Here is a 19,763-nt window from a genome sequence, read left to right on the forward strand (position 1 = left end):
CACAGGCAACCTTTAAAAACTTCTGAAAGTGTTCGCTGGAACACCCGGTATATATCCGCACGCCAAGAGAGAACTAAAACAGCGCAGAATCTTGACAGGAACGCAACCCCCTCGTAAAATCAGCTAATTAAAGCTTCGCTTTAAAAGCGTGAGCAAGTTTAGTGGTAAAACGTTGCTGCTAGCTGTATCTTCAAAGCGATCGTCTTACGCGAAGAACGGACGGACTCTGGGACAGTTTTCTCGTTTCGTAACCATAGAAATGCTTACGCATTTCAAATAATTGTGAAATGTCAGAGACTGAGCTTAATTAACCAACCCCTTTCCAAAAGTTGACGCTTCAGCATAACTCTTCGAAGCATACTGGGCTGTCACCGAAACTCGACTGGAGTTGTATAAAGTATGCGTAAGCATTGTGCTACTTCTCCATGCAACCCGGTGTCATTAGCAATCTTATCAAACTTGATGCGACCAGTGTAAACCCTTATCAACCTTTATCGGTCGTTATCAACCTTATCGGACCCGATACAACCTTTACTGTTGTTATCAACATTATCGCAATCGGCCCAATCCTTATCAACCCTTATCAGTCCTTGTCAGAGGCGGATCCAGGTGCCTACTTTGGGAGGGGTGGAGGACGGTTCCTTAATGCGCTTGGGGGGGGGGGGTCGCAACCAACCACACGTCTGTAACCAAATGGTCATCATTTGTTCTCAGTTGCATCCCTTAGGGCCTTTTTCATCAACATCTTGCAGACAACCACGTGACCAGTTTGAAAACAATTTTATTGCAATAGAACTTATCTGGACACTCCAGGTGCATTTCTGCCGTCGTAGTCGCCGTGACGTGCCGTATAAAGTCCAAACACGATAATATCGGTGCCGTGAACCGTAAGAGTGAAATCTTGCGAGGTTCAGCCGGCGATCGCGCCTCAACCTCGCGCGAACGAGGGAGGAAGGCGGGGCGGAAGCGCGCCGTCTTCTCTCGCGCGCGAGACACGGAGGGAGGCGATGGACGGGGAGGGGGGTTCTACTCCAGCTGCTTCTACTTGCGGCGCGGCCGGGCGGCGGTCTGCTATGTCTTGACAGCGATCTTGACAGCGATCTGCTACGTGCAAAAAAGAGAGCGCCCGCGCGGACCTCATCTTCAAAGCGATTTGCGATGTGAACAAAGCACGCCTGGTGCGGGTAGCTCCGTATGCGGAGCTACCCGCACTGCGTAGGTTGCGTTGAAGCGAGCCTGAGACAGCACGGAAGGTCAATTCGCTCGCTGCTGCTAAGGCGCTTCCTCACTCCAGCGTTTTGACGGCGAGTTTCCGCGGTCATGGAGCGAGATGTGTTCATGTTTACCTGTGGCACGTGACACCGTGCTTGTCCATTTAGTTAGTAAGCGAATGTTTACAAGTTTATACGGCCGATAAGACTACTGTCCTTCGTATAGCTGTCTACTAATTTGCTATCGCAATCGATGCTTCGCCTTTCGGGCGACACTGCGAGTTTTATTGACGCCGGTGGGCATGGTCAAACCTCGCAATAGCACTGAAAACTAAAACAAGAATTTTATACAGGAATCTGCATAATATCGGATAATATATGTGCTCTACAATCACAACTTCTGTCCACAAACGGGGACGCGCTTTGAAAATGTCTGATAAATGCGAATTTTGGCTTTCAGTGCATTGAAATTGGTTAAGTGATTCACAAAGGACAGTGCCATAAATTTTACGCGCTGTATTTGAGCTAAGAATAGCTGCCAAGAGAACGGAAGCGCAGTCGAGGACGGCAGAAAACTAGGTGGGGTGATGAAATCAGGAAATTTGCAGGTATACAAATTGGGAATCAGCCAGCGCAAGGCAGAGGTAATTGGAGATCGCAGGGAGAGGCCTTCGTCCTGCAGTGGGCATCAATATAGGCTGGTGATGATGATTCCATGTACAAGAAATATTCATTGGAAAATTAAAAAAAAAACTGACGCCTTGGTCGCCGCGCGCTGCGCCAGTTGGTCGCCACCAATTTGTTTATATCAGCCGCTGAAGGGTGACTTGTGCTGCCATCTTTTGGAGCATGAGTAAAGCACACTCTGTGCGACGAAAGGCGCGAGTTTGAATCACACTGAATGGTTTCCACATTTATTGACACTGAAAGGTGACTCGTACTAGTAAGACTTCTAGCACAGCAGAGTGGAGCAAGGGATCACGTGTCTCTGAGTAAAGAAGGGAGAAGGGAAAGCTCCCTCCTTGCTGCCACTCTGATTGCTCCACTCATTAAAACGACGTTCTACTCTCTGAATGCTGTTTCACATGCTGCGACTAGAGCGAAAAAAAAACAAAAAACGGTGCGGTCGCACGCGTCGCAATGCGATTTTTTGATGGCTCAATTCACATGATTGCGATTTCAACAATGCGACTCATGCGACGCCCAGGGTTGCTTGCTTCCTGGTTTTGTCGCACACGCTGCATAATTCTTTTAATATAATGAAAAAGACGTGTGCGTTATAAGTGACCTCTCTTTATTAGGACCAAACCATACGTGTGTTTTGTAATGTAAAAACGTTTTGAAGTTTAAATTTGTTTTGGAGCGCGCAACGGCGGTTCCTATGCATGACGTACGTAAACAGCTGTTCGCAGCTGGTTGTTCAGCGCCGTGTGTTGTCTCATGTGCCTTCTATGTGTCGCTGAACTTGAATAGGTTAAAAACTCTGCAATATGTTCAAGGTTTATTGGTTTCTGCGTAGGAAAAAAAATTATCCATCCGAGAAGATACAACTTGACGTGCATGGAGTATGCGAAAACAAGTTGACTCTGTTTATTCAAGCCAAGGGGTTAAATATGCTGTCGTAGAAAATTCATTACGATGGCCTGCACTCTTGTCATGTCAAATTTAATAAGCAAGTGAGGCAAGATAACCTTTCAAGATGCATCGGGAAGATTACGCACGTGGAAAACCGACCGGAAAAGAATGCATCTAAACGGTCGCGTGTTCAGCGCAACGTTGAAACTTCGGGTACTTTGCTGCCTTGTCATTTGCCCTTGAAGAGGTAGCAATTATTGAAACTGCCCCGTAGGCGCAATTTTTGTATGCTACTCAACAAATTAAAATTGTGACGACCCCAAAAGGCCATGTCATCTCGTGGGGATCTAACACCTCGTAGTATAGGTGTGTCTACAGCATACGAAGCAAAGCACTCGCATAGGTGTGTCTACAGCATACGAAGCAAAGGTGAAAATGCACTTCGTTTTCTACGTAGCGCGTCAACGAACGCATAGATATGTGAGAATGGAATCTGCGGCACAAGTTTTTTGTTCTCTCTTCGCGTACGTACCGGATTCAGCAGTCCACCTCCGCGCGCGTCGCACTTGTTGAGCGAGACGCCATTTTCCAAAACAGACCGCGAAATAGCTCGTGGCGCAATTTCGACGGAAGATCGCAGCGATCTGCGACGCTGCGATCAACCAGTTGGTCGCAGCCGAAAATCGTAGTGTCGGCACTGCGACTGCGATTTTAGTCGCATGCGACGGAAATCACACTGCCGGTGCGATAAAAATCGCATCATGTGAATCGGCCTCGAAGGGGCATAATTGTGGGTGGAGAGGAAGCGATGAGCTCGCTTCCACAAAGGCGGTGGTATCCCGCGACCACCGAAACGCGTCGGGGATGTGGCCTTACTGGCATGAAATTTTGGCAAAAGCCGAATTTTCCTGATGTCTCCAAGATCTAAGTCGGTTCTACATGTGGTCCTAGAGATGGATTTCATTCAACCGTCACCAAATATTTCAACAAAACCTTCATAGAAACTGTTCTCCATGGAGATTTGTTTTGCAGCGCCGGTGCAACACATTCATATGGCTCAGATATATTCACCTTCTGCAAGCGTGGGTGGGTGGGTAAGACACTCGGCTTCTGAGCGTGGTGTCGTAGGTTTGAAACTCGCCACTGCCAACGCATCTTCCTTTGAAATTTATTCTGTTTTACTTTGTGGAGCGCATCGTGCTACGCGTTACGGACCCACGCACAGATTGCCTGGGTGAGTCGCCTAGGAATGATTACGCGTTAGAAAGTGCAACGTCGCTAAGTGGGGCTTGGTTCTTTTATTGAATGATGATGTTATAAATATATCTGATCATTTTGTTTAAATAATGTTGTTTTGTAGGACTGTGGGAATATTCGAAAATTTCGGATAATGAATTGTCCTATTTGACTCAGTCCTTGAATCGAATGGTCACTATGAAAATCTGAATATTTTTCGGATAGGTTTTGAATACTTCAAGTCGTTGACTGTCCATGATAACAAACGAAGTTCAAGCCACAATGCAATAACTTTCATCTCATCGGCAGTGGATATAACGTGCAAGAGCACGCTGCGTCGCTCAGTCAGCCAGAATTTTTCGGCTAAACGCGATCACTTGCGCTAGAACGTTGGTTATAGACGTGGCTTGGCGGTGGGTATTGTTTGGTACTGTTTATAGTTTCAATGCGTATGTCCTCTGACCAAATTAATACGAATACGTTACATTGCAACATGCTTGATACAATAGTGAAATCGCCTGCCGTGACCATTCGAACTAGGGAAAAAGTTCCAATTTTCGCTTTGCCATCGCCACAGGCCGATCGTGAAAGTATACACACAGATTAGTTGGCCAACAAGACTGCCCTTCTAAACTTTGCCCTGAGTTACATGTGGTTGTTTCTTTTTATTAAAACATGCTTTATAACGTGCAGTGCACTGACAAACTTTGTAAGTGTTGTGTATACGAGATTGCGCAAATTGTTTGACAATAATGATGAGAAGGCTGTACGCTATTAGCATAGCATTCGAAAAATATTCTATTTGAATCGCTACTGGCTCTATTCGATTCGATCCGCTCCTGGCACTGTTCGATTCCTATTCGATTCGGTCTCAAAAACTGCCACTCGCACCCCCCTCTCTTTTTTTTTTTTTTTTTACTGTTTTCTCTCGGAAAGGAACTTTCGTGAGTGAACGAGTTGAAGCAGCTGCGCGCCGCGTCTGCGCAGTGGAGAATTCCTCCTCCGCGACTACCTCACGATCGTGTGGCTGTCGTACAACTGGCCCGAGTTAGCCACCGAGCAGGTCGAGATCAGCGCCGACAACGGTTGGCTACTGGAGCAGCCCAGGCCGGGCTACGAACACTGGCCCAGCGACGAGGACCTGTCCGGGGCAGCGGTGGGGCTTTGCCGACTGCAGCACACCTACGGTCTGGACGTGCAACAGATGGCCGAGCTCAAGAGGTGAGTGAGAGGAGAAAGGGCGATAGAGAGAGAGAAAAAAATTATTAAAATAAAGGAAAAACGGATTGAATATCCACAGTTTTAACGTAGCGGAGACGTACGAGCGGAGAGGTATACACCGGAATAGTTGGTGTTCACATCGAACCCCTCAACGACAGTTGAGGAAACAGATCTCGAAGGATATGCTTTACCGTAGGGCAGGCGCAGGAAAGGATTGGAAACGCCGGAAATACTTTGATGGCCCATCCGGCAGAACACTAGCAGGGATGGTAGTGATGTTTTTAGACGTTGTGATAAACTGTAACACGCTACAAACGTTCTTGTGCTGCAAGACCGTCCTTCTTGAAAAAGAGAAAGGAAATATACAATATCCTCGTTATAGTTATGTCGATGCTTACACGCTGCCTACAAATAAGGATGTAGAGACATCAATATGAGCATATCAAAAAGCACGTTGGACGATGTGGGGTTAATTATGATTGTTATTGACGATGATGACGATGGCACCGCTTCAGCTCATTGCTGAACGTGTCCGCCTACGATCGTCACGAGGTGGGCCGACATTGCTTCCACGAGGGTGACGTGGCCAACGCCATCGGTTGGTGGGCGTCCAGCATGGACACCCTGGAGCTGGAGGACGACGAGCCCAGCGTGGACCGGCTGACCGTGCTGGAGTCCATGGCCCGCCTCACGATGCGCCTGGAAGACAAGTCAGCCGCCTTCCGGCTCCTGCTTGCCTACCAAGACGGCGCCGCGCCCGCCTACTTGTGAGCATAGCAGTGGTGCTGGCAACACGTGGAACTAGTCGATCATCATAAACATCTAGATAGGTGACAAAGAGATTTTCGACAAAACACAGACGACGCGCAAGCATGTCGTCTATTTTGTAAGTGAGTTCAATCCAAAGATGCCAACCTGTGACCTATAGCAAGGTGCTAGTATATCAGTCAGTTCGAACTCTAGTGAGTTCGGTTAAAGTTATAAAACGATGATATGATGAGTCATGCCATAGTAGGGGACTCCGGATTAGTTTTGACCACCTGGGGTTCTTTAAAGTGCACCCAGTGCACGATACACGGGCGTTCTTGCATTTCGCCCCCTTCGAAATGCGGCCGCGGTGGCCGGAATTTCATCCCGCGCCCTCGGACTTAGAAGCGCAATGCCGAAGCCACTACGTCACTACGGCGGGTAGTGGGTTCGGTTGAGTGCGATCTTGGCGAATGTGTGTCTGGATTAGCCCTAAGCTCGAAATGCATCTTGTCAGTGAGTTCGAGTGTGTTCTGTTTATTTTCGCGTCCTGTGCATTACGTGGCAGTTTGAACTGCTAAGGGATAATCCACACTTCTGTACAAGGAGCCTTTGGCTTATCTTCAAACCACTACCTAAGGCAAACGATAAGCCGTATCGAACTCACCTGATAGACCTGGTGTGCTGCAACAAAATGAAGAGATCGCAGAGTTAGGATGGCAAAGCTATCGCAGCGCAAAAAGATATTTTTTTAAAATCATGAGCAATACCACTCTGTGAAGGTGTATGGCCAGCGAAGCTGTTTATCAGACGAGGCAGAGGTGACACATCCGTTTGACACAGTCGAGCCGCTTGCGGCTGGTCTCTAGGGAACGATCTTCATCGGTGTTTGCCACCGGCCACCGCCGACTGCATTCTCGAATCTGTTTTCGTCGTCGCTCTTCGTAGACGCGCTGCTACTCGGGAGTGCGCACTATACGCGGCCTTTCCACTACGACGAGAGAAGTGAAATTAAAAATGCAGAACGGCCGCTTGTCTTGCCGACAACGCACGATGGTGCCGCCACCCCGCGAGAGCGGAAGGAAACTATAGGCACGCACGAGCTGGGAAAGACGACAAAGAGAGGGCGGTGTGAACGGTGTGAACAAACGCGGGCCGCACAGCGGTAAATCTTTGAGAAACACTTATTGTCTACCACACAGTCTAGTGATCTTGAAAATGGTGCCTGTTCTTAACTAATTTACTCAAAATGAATATCAAAGTGATAAGACTTGTAAGGTTTTGCTTAGAATGAAGCCATTTTACATCACATTCGGGACCTGAGTTTTTGCTTACCGAGTTGAAAAATCCACGGAACCCTAGCCATAGACAGCTTCGCTGTAAAAACAATTTCAACACAAACAAAATAGGACACAGGGCAAGCGCGTACATCTTGCCACCTAGTCTGGGTGTATCCATATTGTTTTTTGAGCTGTAATCACCATTAACCATGCGTATTGTGTAGTGATGACAGTCCAAAGACAATCATATCATAGATCCCCTAACTAGAGAGTTCTACGTGCCCGTAAACGTGTCACTGTTTACAGAGTATTGGAACGCCAGAGAGGAGGCACACATGTGCGTCATAAGTGCATCAGCGCTAGTGGCGCCCCCACCTTGCGACAGTGATGTCAAGATTCGCACGCAAAAAATATAAATGCAGCAACCAGGCCCTACTTATCTGCTGACACAAAGTCATCGGCAGCAACAATAATTCTTGTAAAGTGGATTTTTGTTCTCTTTTTCTCCTTCTGCTAGAAGAAGCAAAAACGCTTCTGACGCGTAGTGGTCTAAGAAAGCCCTACAACATGGATCTAAATGTGCTGCCGATGTCATCAATGCTTCTGGTGCCCCGGTGTTCTTTAAACTCTAATATGTTTACGGACAGCTTAAACTTTTCGAGCATAGCAAGCTTTGAGTTTAAGCTCAGGCGGTCTCTTCGATTCGTCATCCCGGTCTGCCCGAAAGTGCGCGAGCCGCTGATTACATGCTAATAGCGTTGGCGTACGTAGAATCTCGCGCAATCCTGTGTATGCAATCCGGAACAGTATGGGTGGTCTCCATGGTATAGCCGGGGGAGAGCTTCGTCAGAGTTTCCAACGGCACCCTTGTAAACTATTTATTGGTCTCTGTGAAGACTATGGCATCGGCTGTGAACATTGCCTTTCGAAATCGTCGCATTACTTTATGGGTTCGCTGTCAGCTGACGCTCGACTATTACTACATGCCTACTGAGAGTTTGCGTCGATCTGCTGAAATGATTTTAGTTACGCGCTGGGTGTTGGCGTTACGGGTAACCTGCAGGCGTGCCAAGCTGGTGGCGAGGGCACAGGCCGACGAGCGGCTCAAGTACTCGTTCCTGGCGGGCGACGCGGCCCGGTTCGAGAGTCTGTGCTCCTCGAATCGCACGAGCCGCTCAGGCGCATCTCCCGGTCTGCGCTGCGTCGTTCTACACATCACCACGGTCAGTGCAGCTGCCGAATCGCCTAACGCGTTCATCGTGTGCGCTGTCCAAACTGTCAACGGTACCACGTATAACCAGACACGATAGACCATGACGTGCCGTGTGTACGGGTCTTCGCGTGTTCTCGAAAGGGAGTGCCCAACTGCTTTTTCTTTGGCGTCAGCGATGAAAGACGCCCAGCGCCAGAGCATTAGTGTGGCGTCAGAGATTTTAAAGTAACTTCTCGCGTTTGAGCAGTTTAGGAGCAGAATGAATTCTCTAGACTTGTTAGAATGAGCCCTTGGTTTCGCAAGAACGCGATGTAGTCAAATTCTTTATCGTTGAATAACTATTACTATACAGTCCCTAAAGATGCTATCAAAATACGTGATGTCAAGACGATCTGTCGCGGGCATTGTATGGAGACGACGGTACCCATCTTTAGTTCTTCTTTTATTTTTTTATGGCTTACCAAACCTGCTCTCACAGTTAGATGACCGTATTGCTAATTAATTATAGCTTAATTTACTGATACAGCTTGTCTCAATGTTCTTTTTTAGTGTCGCTTTAAAACTTTATTCGCTCTCTATGACTCTTGTTCCGCTTAGCGCGGAGATCTCACAGATCTGGGTTGTTAGATAATCAGCCAGATACGCGACTCTATGGTGTACTTCCAAGCTACATAATTACTCACACCGTGAGTAATTAGTAAATCTCTTCGCTCCGCCCTCCAAAGTTGTGTAGCTAACAGGAGGTTACGGCTGACATTTTAGCTCTGGAAGAGTCTATGTCTCTAGTCATGTGAACGACAGTATAACATGAAGCCGCCGAATGCCCAACGGATGCTTTGAGAGAGACGGTGTGCCTCGCCGCAGGACATCATGCTGATGTGGCGCCCTCTGCACGTGGAACTGCTGAGCGAAGCTCCGCGGATGGCGCTCGTGTACAACTTCCTCACCCGAAGTGAGACTCGCCTCCTCAGGAAGCTGGCCACGCCTCTGCTGTACCGTGCGCTGGTGTTTGGCGAGGACAGGAGACAGATAACGGCGTCCACACGAATCAGCAAGGTGTGCTTTGCTCATGAGTTTAGAGGCTGAGACGGGGGAAAAAGAAATGTCACAGCTTCGCCCGAAAGGCGGAGCATCTATTGCGATAGCAAATTAGTAGACAGCTATACGAATTAAGGATAGCAGCTTTATCGGCCGTATAAACTTGCAAACATTCGGTTACTAAATAAATTAAGCACACATCAACAAGCAAACATCAACACATCTCACTCGATGACTGCGAACAATGGCTGTCATAACGGTGGCGTGAGGAAGCACAGCAGCAGCATCGAGCGAATTGACCTTCGCGCTGCCTCTCGCTTCAACACGAACTACGCGGCGAGAACACAACTCACACGAAGCTATCAGCCCTAGGTGCGGATTGACTCTGTCCCCATCGTAGATCGCTTTCAAGATAGAGCCCGCGCGGCCGCGCTCAGCCGCGCCCAGCCGCGCCGTGCTCAGCCGCCGCCGGAGTAGAACCCCCCACCCCCGGCGCCTTGCACGCGATGGAAGACGGCGCGCTTCAGCCTCGCCTTCCTCCCTTGCGGGCGCGAGATTGAACCCTCGCACTCTTCCAGTCGCACACAGTATACGGCAAAAATAGGTCGCGTCCGCAAATGTGTACACCGTGACTGAAGGGGTTAAACACGCAACGCTGTTCGACATCACGGAAATGAGTGAACCTAATTGGCTGGCGCATCTATGGAACTTAAGTTTGAGTTGGACAGCGTACCTATAACCTCTTATTCTTAGGTTGTCGCCGAATGTAGATCTAGAGAATTTTTCCTATGGTTCGGAGCACTGTGCGTAGGTGACCATAATCACAATGACTCCCATATGACGTCAGAACACATATGCTGAATCACTTAATTATACGTACGATATATTCTTGTACAGGGTGTCCAACGTAACTTCAGCCATACTTTTAAACATATGCAAATGCCACGTAGCTGGACCGAACCAAGGCAACGTCGCTCGGAGATTCTTAGATTATTTTCTGCTTTCCGCCTAATTACACAATTAGTCTTAATTATTCAACTTCTCAAATATTATAATTAGATGAAAAGTGTCAATGAGGAAATTGTAGAGCAGCATCAAAAACTCCCGATACAGCTTTCTGTACCTCAATACGTGCTACATAAAAGGGGTTTTCCGAGCGTGAAAAACACAGTGCCTCGAGCGGCCAGCGATTATAATGATACATGCATATTGCGTGTTTCTCGTGGACGATGCGCGCGGGTGCACCTACGAAGGAGGCGAACTGCTTCTGGCTCTCGAGCTGTCGGCTGAACTGGCCAGCGGTGGCCAGTTCAGCCGACAGCTCCCGTCGCATTTCCGCCATCGTCGTCAGCGTCATGTTACGTGTTAAGTCCAAGTGCGATAACATCGTGGCCGCGCGCCGTAAGCTATAGGTGCAAGTGAAAGCGTGCGAGGGTGAGCCAAAGATGGTGACTTGATCTCGCGCGTGCCAGGAAGGAAGGCGGGGAGGAAGTGAGCCGTCTTCCACCACGCGCAAGGCGGCAGCGTATAACGCGGCGGGGCGCGGCCGCGCAATCCTTATTTTGAAAGCAATGTGCGATGGATACAGTCTGGGTGCACCGAAGGCTCATAGCTTCGTCTGCGCTGTGTTCTCGCCGCTTAGTTCACGTTAAAGCGAGAGGCAGCACGAAGGTCAATTCGCTCGCTGCTGCTGCCGCTCTTCCTCACGCCGGCGCTGTGATAGCGAGCAAGTGTCCATGTTCGTCGAGTCAGATGTGCTCATGTTGGCCTGTGAATGCGCGACACCATACTTGTTAATTTAGTTAGTAAGCGAATGTTTGCAAGTTTATACGGCCGATAAAGCTACTATCCATACTTCGTATAGTTGTCTACTAATTTGTCATCGCAATCGATGCTTCGCCTGTCGGGCGAAACTGTGACACTTTTTTTGTGTGTGGCAGGTTTTAGTGAGGCCTTCGTCGCGATCAGCCCTTGTCACCCGCTACGCTCTCCCATCCTACTCTCCGCGCCCTCGTCGGCTAGAAATGCGAAAACACCCGTGTACTTAGATTTAGGTGCACGTTAAGAACCCCAGGTGGTCCAAATTTCCGGAGTCCCCCACTCCGGCCTGCCTCATAATCATATCGTGGTTTTGGCACGTAAAACCCCATAATCTAAGAAATTACCGCTTTCTTGTCACGTGGTGAGGGCCTATTTCCCACGAGCTTTCCCTTTATATTTATTTGATGAGTATAGTCTTCAAAACTGTCACCCGACGCTCCCTCCAAGCCTTTTCCCTTCCTCCGTGATGGCAGTGGGGTTATTGCGCGTGCCAATGGTGACGTGGGCCTCACTAAAAGCTACCACGAACCAAACAGTACCTCGAAATGACAAGCAGTGTGCCTATTTCCGGTGAGTCTCAGAAGTGTTAAAGGTGGGTCGCATCGCGGGAGGTTGCCTCGCAGAGGCTAGCTGCCTGATGACACCATGCTCTCTTCTTAAACCATAATAGCAGCACCCCGGATGGTGTCGGTAGCGCAACGCCAAAGCACTTTCGGATCCTCCAAGCTCGGTGGTGGCGTTGCATCAAAAGGCCTATTCTCGATACCGGGGCGGCTGCAGGTGGCGTGGCTGCGTGACGAAGACTACGCGTTCGTGGCACGGGTCACCGCCGCCGTGTCGGCGGTGACAGGACTCCGCATGGAGAGCGCCGAGCAGATGCAGGTGGTCAACTACGGCGTGGGCGGCCACTACTCTCCGCACGCCGACTACACGCTGCCGCACGAGGCCACCACTGACCAGGAGCTACCCTTGGGCCAGCGCGCAGCCACGTGGCTCATGTACCTGTCCGACGTGCGCAGAGGGGGCAGCACCATCTTCCCCGGCCTCGGACTCGAGGTATATATATGATCCTATGCCATTATCGTCGTCATCAGACTTATTTTTATACCCTGCAGGCGCCAATCGACCCTGTCCATCGAAAACTTAGTTCCACCACATTTATTTATTTCTCCTCTGCCCCCCCGCCCCGCATCTTCAGAAACAGAAAAACGTACGGCTATGGAATGAATTAAGAATAGTCGGTCGTTCGGCGAGTTTCTTCATGCTTACGGAATGTCATCTCCATGCGAGAACTTGTGTAAAGGAACGTCAGATATGAGAACGTCAGCTAGTTTATGTCTACCATACTTAGAAAGCACCCATCTAGCTACTTGAAATATATACGCTCGATGTAAAACATTGGGAAACACAAAGTGAACTCGCCACACGATGAGATGCTGATACTGGGAGCAAACGCCCAAACGTGCACTTTCCAACACGTTTTACTAGAATGCCTTACAATATTATACAAAATTACAATGCAGGTCCGATCAGAAGTGTTTCAATATGTACGCTACGCGCTTTAAATAGTATTGTTTCTAGCAGTGCTTTTGCTTTGATGCACTATCTTGATGTGTAAAACTGCACAAATCACCTGAAGGAGTTACATCCAGCGAAGGACTAAGGCCTATCCCGGCGATCTCTTATTATCTGTGTATGGCGTCATCCGATTACATCATATGCCTGACAATTTTCTGATGTAGTACTTGGCTGGCTTGGCCCCTTCCTTTGTATATACATTATGTTGCTCTCACAGGCCACCCAGCGGTAGTCTGCAGAACACACTAAATGGTCTGAATTTTTTATTCATTAGTACCCTCATGGCCCGAAAGCATTACAGGTGTAAGTAGTAGATTTGACAAATACATTAATGAGACAAAAATACTGTTTAGCTATACAATGTTAGTTATGTCCGCGGTAGCCGTAATACCAGCGTCGGGAGTGTCGGTCCCGGAGCGTCATGTTCCTTTGATAATAGCCACGCCATGTTGAAAGAAGCCAGAGGGTGGTTTCCTTTGGCGGTGTCCATTCTGGAGTGGCGGCGCCCGCTAATGTTAACGAGCAGGGGTGAAACCAGCGCTTGCCCCGACTTCACCTCTGAAAGAGTGAAGCGCAGGATGCAGTCCGCGCGCACCTTAAGTGCTTTTGCTTTGCGAATGCAAACGCTAGAGTAATTGTAAAATAAAAGGTCGTTGTTTCTAGCTAAAATATTGTATTTGGCTGAGTATTGATATCGAGAACTCTCAAAAAAATGTACCACGGCATTCAGGTTTGCTCCTAAGACCTGTGAAACAAAGGTATACATTTAATAGGACCTTTACAGTGAAACTAGCCATCTGAAACATGAAGGAGGCGAAACGCAGGCGTTTCCTATATTCTACTATTCCCTGATGACTCCTTGTGCCCTGAGTAAGATGGCGGCGGCCTGGCTTCACTTTGAAAGCAGAATTGCCACTCCAGATGGCGGTGTCAGGACGATGGCGAAAGGTGCTCTTAAGCGGTGTAGTTGACTGAGGTGCCTGCGGGTAACCATCCCGTTGACGTCGACCAGCCAAGATCTCAGGCCGATGCGTTGTTTCACGAGGTGGCAGAAACTCACTCGGGATTTCGTGGAAACTGGCGGGCGAGCACTTGCTGTCCTTTCTGGAGTTTCCGGCAGTGCGGAGCGTCTCGTATTCCTCGTGCGGTCTCTGAAGGCGGTTCTGGCAGAACAGCCGAGATGGGCGTTCGCTGCTCGCGGGAAAACACGAACTTTGCGGGGGTTTGGCCCGTAGTACGCGTATTCTCCACGGTTGTATGTTGCTCGAACAAAAAGCGCGCAATGCGCCTTTGTACTGGCCCTATGGGGCCGCTTGCAAGAGTGCGTATTAGCTCCCCAAGTGGCGTTCTACCTGTCCGTTTGTGGCTGGGTGGTACGGAGCAGATGTTACCGCCGTGAATGCGTTGTCACTGCAGAATTTCTTGATTTCTGCTGCCGCGAATACGGTTCCGTTGTCTAACACCACTTGGTGGGGCAATTCAAACATTGCGAACAATGAAAACAGGGCTTCGACGACAGCTGTCGGTGTTGTTTTGTTCATATGGCGAACTTCAACCCATTTACTGTAGGCGTCCCCAACCACTAGAAATGTGGACCCGTCAATTGGGCATGCGAAATCGAAGTGCAGAGTGTTCCAAGGTGGGCTCGGTCTGTCCCACTCCGGAACTGGGGCTCATGGTGGAGCGCGCTGATTGATCTGGCAAACTACGTGTGCACTCTGCCGCAAGTCTGTCGATATCCTTCTCTATTCCCGGTCACCACATGTAGCTGAGGACGCACTTCTTCATTGCCACCATGGATCTGTGTCCGGCATGCATGAGAGCCGTGGCTTGTGGGCGAAGTGGACCAAGAATGATAACTCGTGATCCCAGCGTGATGTAACCACAATGACAGCTCAACTCCGTTGCTTTCTCATGAAAAGCGTTAAAGTTGTCTTCTTCGAGTTTTTGAACGCTGCCTTCCTGTTGAGTTATGTACAGCTTGGACAACGTCGGGACATCTTTTGTGGCCGTTAGGACCATGTGCGCTGTTAGCGGAGGCCTCGGTGGCAATTCGGACATCAACACGCGGCCAAGGGGTAGGCGGCTCATCGCGTCGGCGTTTTGGTGCTTGCTTCCGGGGTGGTACGAGGGCGTATAGTCATACGCCGACATCTTAATGCACCATCGGGTTATACGGGGCGACAGTGTCCGCGGAATCTGCTTCTGGGGCCACAGGGTGCCCAAAAGTGGCTTATGATCATTTAGAATGATCACATGTCTGCTGGCGATACACTGATGAAAATGCGTGGCACCATAGAGGATGGCCAGTCCTTCGCGATTGTGGAGAGAATAATTGTGCTCTGCAGGTGATAGCATGCTGCAAACGAAGGCTATAGCTCCTTCTCTGCCTTGATCGTCTCTTTGTGAGAGAAATGCACTCACGCCGTAGGGCGACGCGTCACATGCCAAGAGCAAGGACAATGCCTCGTCGTGGTGCCTGAGCACTACATTGTCACGGAGCAGCTTCTTCCAGGCTTCAAATGCGTTCTGATGACGTGGCGACCAAGTCCAGAGAACGTCGTTTTTCAGCAGGTTGTAAAGGTTGTTGGACACCGTGCTCAGTGTTCTAGGAACCGGTCATAGAACGTTAGGAGCCCAAGAAAGGATTGCAGCTCCTGCTTGTTGGTTGGAGCAAGAGCCTCCGTGATGGCCCGCACCTTGTCGCTGGTGCGGTGAGTGCCTTCGGCAGGTATCAGGTGACCTAAATATTTTACTTCATGAACCGCGAAGCAAAACTTATGCTCAAGCGGAGGTTCACGCTAGCAAGTCTTTCCAGAACAAGCTCTAGGCGAGCTGCATGTTCCTCACTGGTTGTGCTACGGATGATTGCATCGTCCAAGTAGACACACACGCCATGTTCCTGGAAGCTGCGATTCCATGCACATTTGGAAAATTGCCGGGGCTGCCGGTACTCCAAACGGTAGTCGCTTAACCTTGTACAGTCCTTTAGTGGTGCTAAGAGTGAGCACTTCTGAAGTTTTCTCGTTCACCTTCAGCTGCTGGTACGCTTGAGTTAGGTCCAGGGAGCTGAAAATCTTTCCTCCATGTAGTGTATTGAAGGCTTACTGCGGTGTTAGCAGCGGGTACGAGGACGATTTTCTCGCCAAGTTTACGGTGAACCGGCAGTCACCGCAAGGACGTTTCAGTTTTAACAGCGGAGCTGTTTAAGCTTTTGGTTGCGCCGCGTAGTGCGAACAAAAACTGCTCCTGGCGACGACGTCACCGCGCGTTGCCTAGCAATGACCACGCGGAGCCGTGCACATGTTGCCTTGACTTGGGACGTTAAAGAGAGGGAAGGAGAGCATGCGCATGGCGCGCTCTATGCTCTGAAGAGAGAAAGAGAAAATGAGAGAGACAGAGAGAGAAAGAAAGAAATTGTAGCAGCACCAACGAGGCAACGCGCAGAGCTGCCGCCGGCGCCGTCCGCGTTTCCCCGTTTCCCCGCGTTCGCACCGAACGCGCGCGGTGTTCGTGACTGAAGCAGGCGCCTCTTGCGGTGGCTAGGCAGGTTTCGACCAGCCACGCCCGGTAAGTGTGGAGGCGCAGCTTGGCCGTGACTTCACCGCGGAGATAAAGTTAGAACTCTCGCTGAATTTGTGGCGAGTACATGTAGCATTAACATGGGACGACCAAAGTAATCCGGACACCCGAAGGAGAAGCCGGTCATCCTGAAGCGCGTCGCGCGGCCGAGCGAGAATATGCGCGTCAGCGGCGAGCCGATTCGGAATACCGTGCCTAGAAGCACTTAGCATTTCCTAGAAAAACTTAGCCAAACCTAGTAAAACCTGGAAGAAGCTAGGTCGATCACCAGCTGCGCTGTTTACTCCAGCTTTGCACCACTAGTGCAAGCTGCCCACATTTATTTTTTCTTCCTCACTGCGACCAGTGGTGTTGCCCTGTAGGAATGTTACCCTGTTGATACCCTGTTGTTCCAGTTTGTCGAGCTCCCTCTCGTAAGCACGGTTGCAGGGCAAGCGGTATATGTTTGGCCTTCAGAAACTTCGGACTAGTGTCCGGGTGAAGCTCGAGGTCAACCGGTGGCCCGTTATGTCCCGGAATTTCCCCAGAGAAAACCGCCTCGTACTTCTTCTGCAGCCAGTCGACCAGCTTTTGTCGATCGATCGGGCTTTCCTCTGCCGCCTGGTCGATGCCAGCAGATCGCGATCTTACGAGCGTTGAACTAGTTTCTGCCCAAGAGGCTGGATTCCACTGCCCTTCAAAATCACTAGAGGCAGTTTTACAATAGTGCTGTGGTGTGCAACTTCTACGTTCGCACTACCTAGAAGTGGCAGGTCTTGCCTTGACCATCCTCTCATATGTGTGTCCTCATCTAAATGTGCTGGTGCGTTCCGTTGCCATGCGTTACGGTACGTATCCTCGCTGATGAGCGTGCACGCTGCTTGCGAAAAAGCTTCAAATTGTGTGGGCTGGTGGTGGACAGTAAAGTTGGCCATGATCTTTGGTCGCGTGCCGAGGTTGACGACGTTATGTAAGTCGCACAGCGCTGTTGATGCTGGTGGACTGTGCTGCATTTCAACTTGCGTTATCTTCTTTGGGGCGTTCACGTTTTTTTGTCGCTGTGGTGGCCCTTCACCGGTTTCATCTTCGTGATGCAAGCCTTCCATATGTGGCTGTGCATGTAGCAGAAATTGCATGTAGCTGCTTGGTACTTGCATGACTAGGGACTATGCTGCCCATTGCAACGGCAGCAGCGTTGTGGATTAGAAGATCTGTCAACAGTTGCCTGGTCGCGGCGAACTTGCTGAAGCCTGGTGAACCGGCTTGATGTTTCTTCGGATGTATCACTGCTGTTGGCCAGCGTTTTCCGCTCGTACAACGATGTCGTAGGCCTTTGTGAACGTCAGGTCACTCTCAGCAAGCAGTCTTTGTTGCAGGATATCATCCAGTAGTCCGCACACGAATTGATCACGCAACCTAATCTCCAAGGGAAGCATTGTTGCGTTGGCAGGTGATGTTGTTGACAGCCGTCTGCTGTCCGGTAGCTGCTGGTGTAATAACCGTTGTGCGCAGCGTCCCGAAGTTGCAGTCGGCGGCCAGAGTCTTTAGCGACCCGACGTAAACGCCTGCGGTCTCTACCTCCAATTGGTCACGTCGTTGGAAGCGAGCTTCATCGGCTGAAGAACTCGGATGGCTTCGAGTCGTAGTGTTCCTGAAGAGCCGCAACAATGCCGTCGTAGGCCACTTCAGCTGTGCTGCTTGACTGCACCAAGGCGCAGACGGTGTCGCACGTCTGCTCACCACACAGTGTCAGCAGGTGTACCCTGTTCTTGCAGGGGTCCATGATCTTGTTAGCCTAGAAGTAAACGTGGAGGCGTTCAAATCACGACGTCCACGATGTACCATTAAACTCCGGTAGCCTGCCCCTTGCGTGTGTTGCCATTGCGTAGCACAGGTCGAGGTCAACGTAAGCTTTAAATACACTGCCTCGTTGCCACTGTTATGTCCACGGTAGCCGTAATAGATGGCGTTCATGCCAAGGAACAGTTTATTTCGGAGGAACTTGCGCAGAGGAACTCACTCAGGGGCATGTCTAAGACCGTGTTTGGGGGTAACTCGTGGTCACCTCGTATATGCGAAATATATTAGTGGTCCCAGTGAAGCGAAGTTTCGCACATCACGTAGCAATGCTTGACGCTCAATGTCTTTTTCAGGTCTCGGGCCGGGCTCGGGCCTAAAGTAAAGGGGTGGCCGGCCGGGCCGGGTGGGTAACGTAGATTATTCGCCATAAAACTTTTAGTCGGGTTCGGGCGGGCAGCCCAACGTAAAAACGGGCCCGGGCCGGGCCCGTGCAGTGCTCTAGGTTATACAATGCCCGACTATGAAAGAACTGGCTCGGCGTCCACGGGCGACGGAGTTCCTAGCACGTTCCTCACGCTTTTCTACGACGTTCACAGACAAGTGTCCTTGAGGACTCCGTATATACAATCAACACTAACGCGAACTCCTCTCACACCCCACTCCTCCGTTGACCTACTTTTTTCGTACACCAACAGTGGTTGTCGCGCCTCACGCTCACGCTCACGTTATTGGATGGCGCGACTTACGTCAACCCCCCACCCCGTTCACCTTTTCATCTGCACCCCCTCACAGCATTCTCACAGGGTTGAGCTCTTCTTTTCCTCTCCTTTCCCGCTAGGTCACGTGGCTTTTCTACACGCGGACACAATCTCCTGGAACCTAGCCCTTAACAGCTTCGCTGTAAAAAGTGTTCCAGTGTATACCTATCACGCCACCCCAATGCATCTCGACGCAGGTGGAAGCCAAGGAGGGCCGTGCGCTGTTCTGGATTAACCTGCTGCCGAAACCGTCCAACGAGAGTCGCTTCGAGCGCAACCCGTCCAACAGGACGCGCAGCCCAGGCGACGAAAGGACCAAGCACGGAGCGTGTCCCGTTCTCGTGGGCTCCAAGTGGATCGCCACGAAGTGGATTCACGAGCTTGGGCAGTCCAGGATACCCCACGATTGGCCCGCCGCGCTGGCCACTTAGGAAGTGCGGAGATGCCGGCGGCTGAATTAAACGTGCACTACAGAGCACTCTGTCCTGGGACGTTTTGGCGGAGCGCTATACACTCTACACCATGGCTGCTTCGCACCGCTGATACAGCCAGCGTTACTAGTGTCACAGAAAAAAGAAGTATTACGGGGGCCTCGCAACGCTTTTGTTGTGATAGGAACTACACAGTGCGACATAAGGTAACTAAACTAGAAGAAACAAAACCGGGGTTTAGCTGCTTTTGGGGTGCAGTGCGCCGCCATCGCTCTGAAGATCAACTCCAGATC

The 19,763-nt window shown here is 50.2% G+C and overlaps 1 protein-coding gene across 1 annotated transcript in view; it reads left to right on the forward strand.

The window, feature by feature from the left end:
- The window catches only part of LOC119458903 (prolyl 4-hydroxylase subunit alpha-1), a 36,421-nt gene extending 16,949 nt beyond the window's left edge, over window positions 1-19,472 (forward strand). The window contains exons 2-7 of the mRNA XM_037720762.2: window positions 5,010-5,243; window positions 5,759-6,010; window positions 8,334-8,493; window positions 9,348-9,539; window positions 12,123-12,398; window positions 19,237-19,472. Of these exons, the coding sequence (XP_037576690.1) occupies window positions 5,010-5,243; window positions 5,759-6,010; window positions 8,334-8,493; window positions 9,348-9,539; window positions 12,123-12,398; window positions 19,237-19,470 (1,348 nt within the window). The 3' untranslated portion in view covers window positions 19,471-19,472. The remainder of the gene's footprint in view (window positions 1-5,009; window positions 5,244-5,758; window positions 6,011-8,333; window positions 8,494-9,347; window positions 9,540-12,122; window positions 12,399-19,236) is intronic.
- The last annotated feature ends 291 nt before the right edge of the window (window positions 19,473-19,763 follow it).

This window comes from Dermacentor silvarum, chromosome 7, assembly GCF_013339745.2.
Source record: "Dermacentor silvarum isolate Dsil-2018 chromosome 7, BIME_Dsil_1.4, whole genome shotgun sequence".
NCBI classification, from domain to species: domain Eukaryota; kingdom Metazoa; phylum Arthropoda; class Arachnida; order Ixodida; family Ixodidae; genus Dermacentor; species Dermacentor silvarum.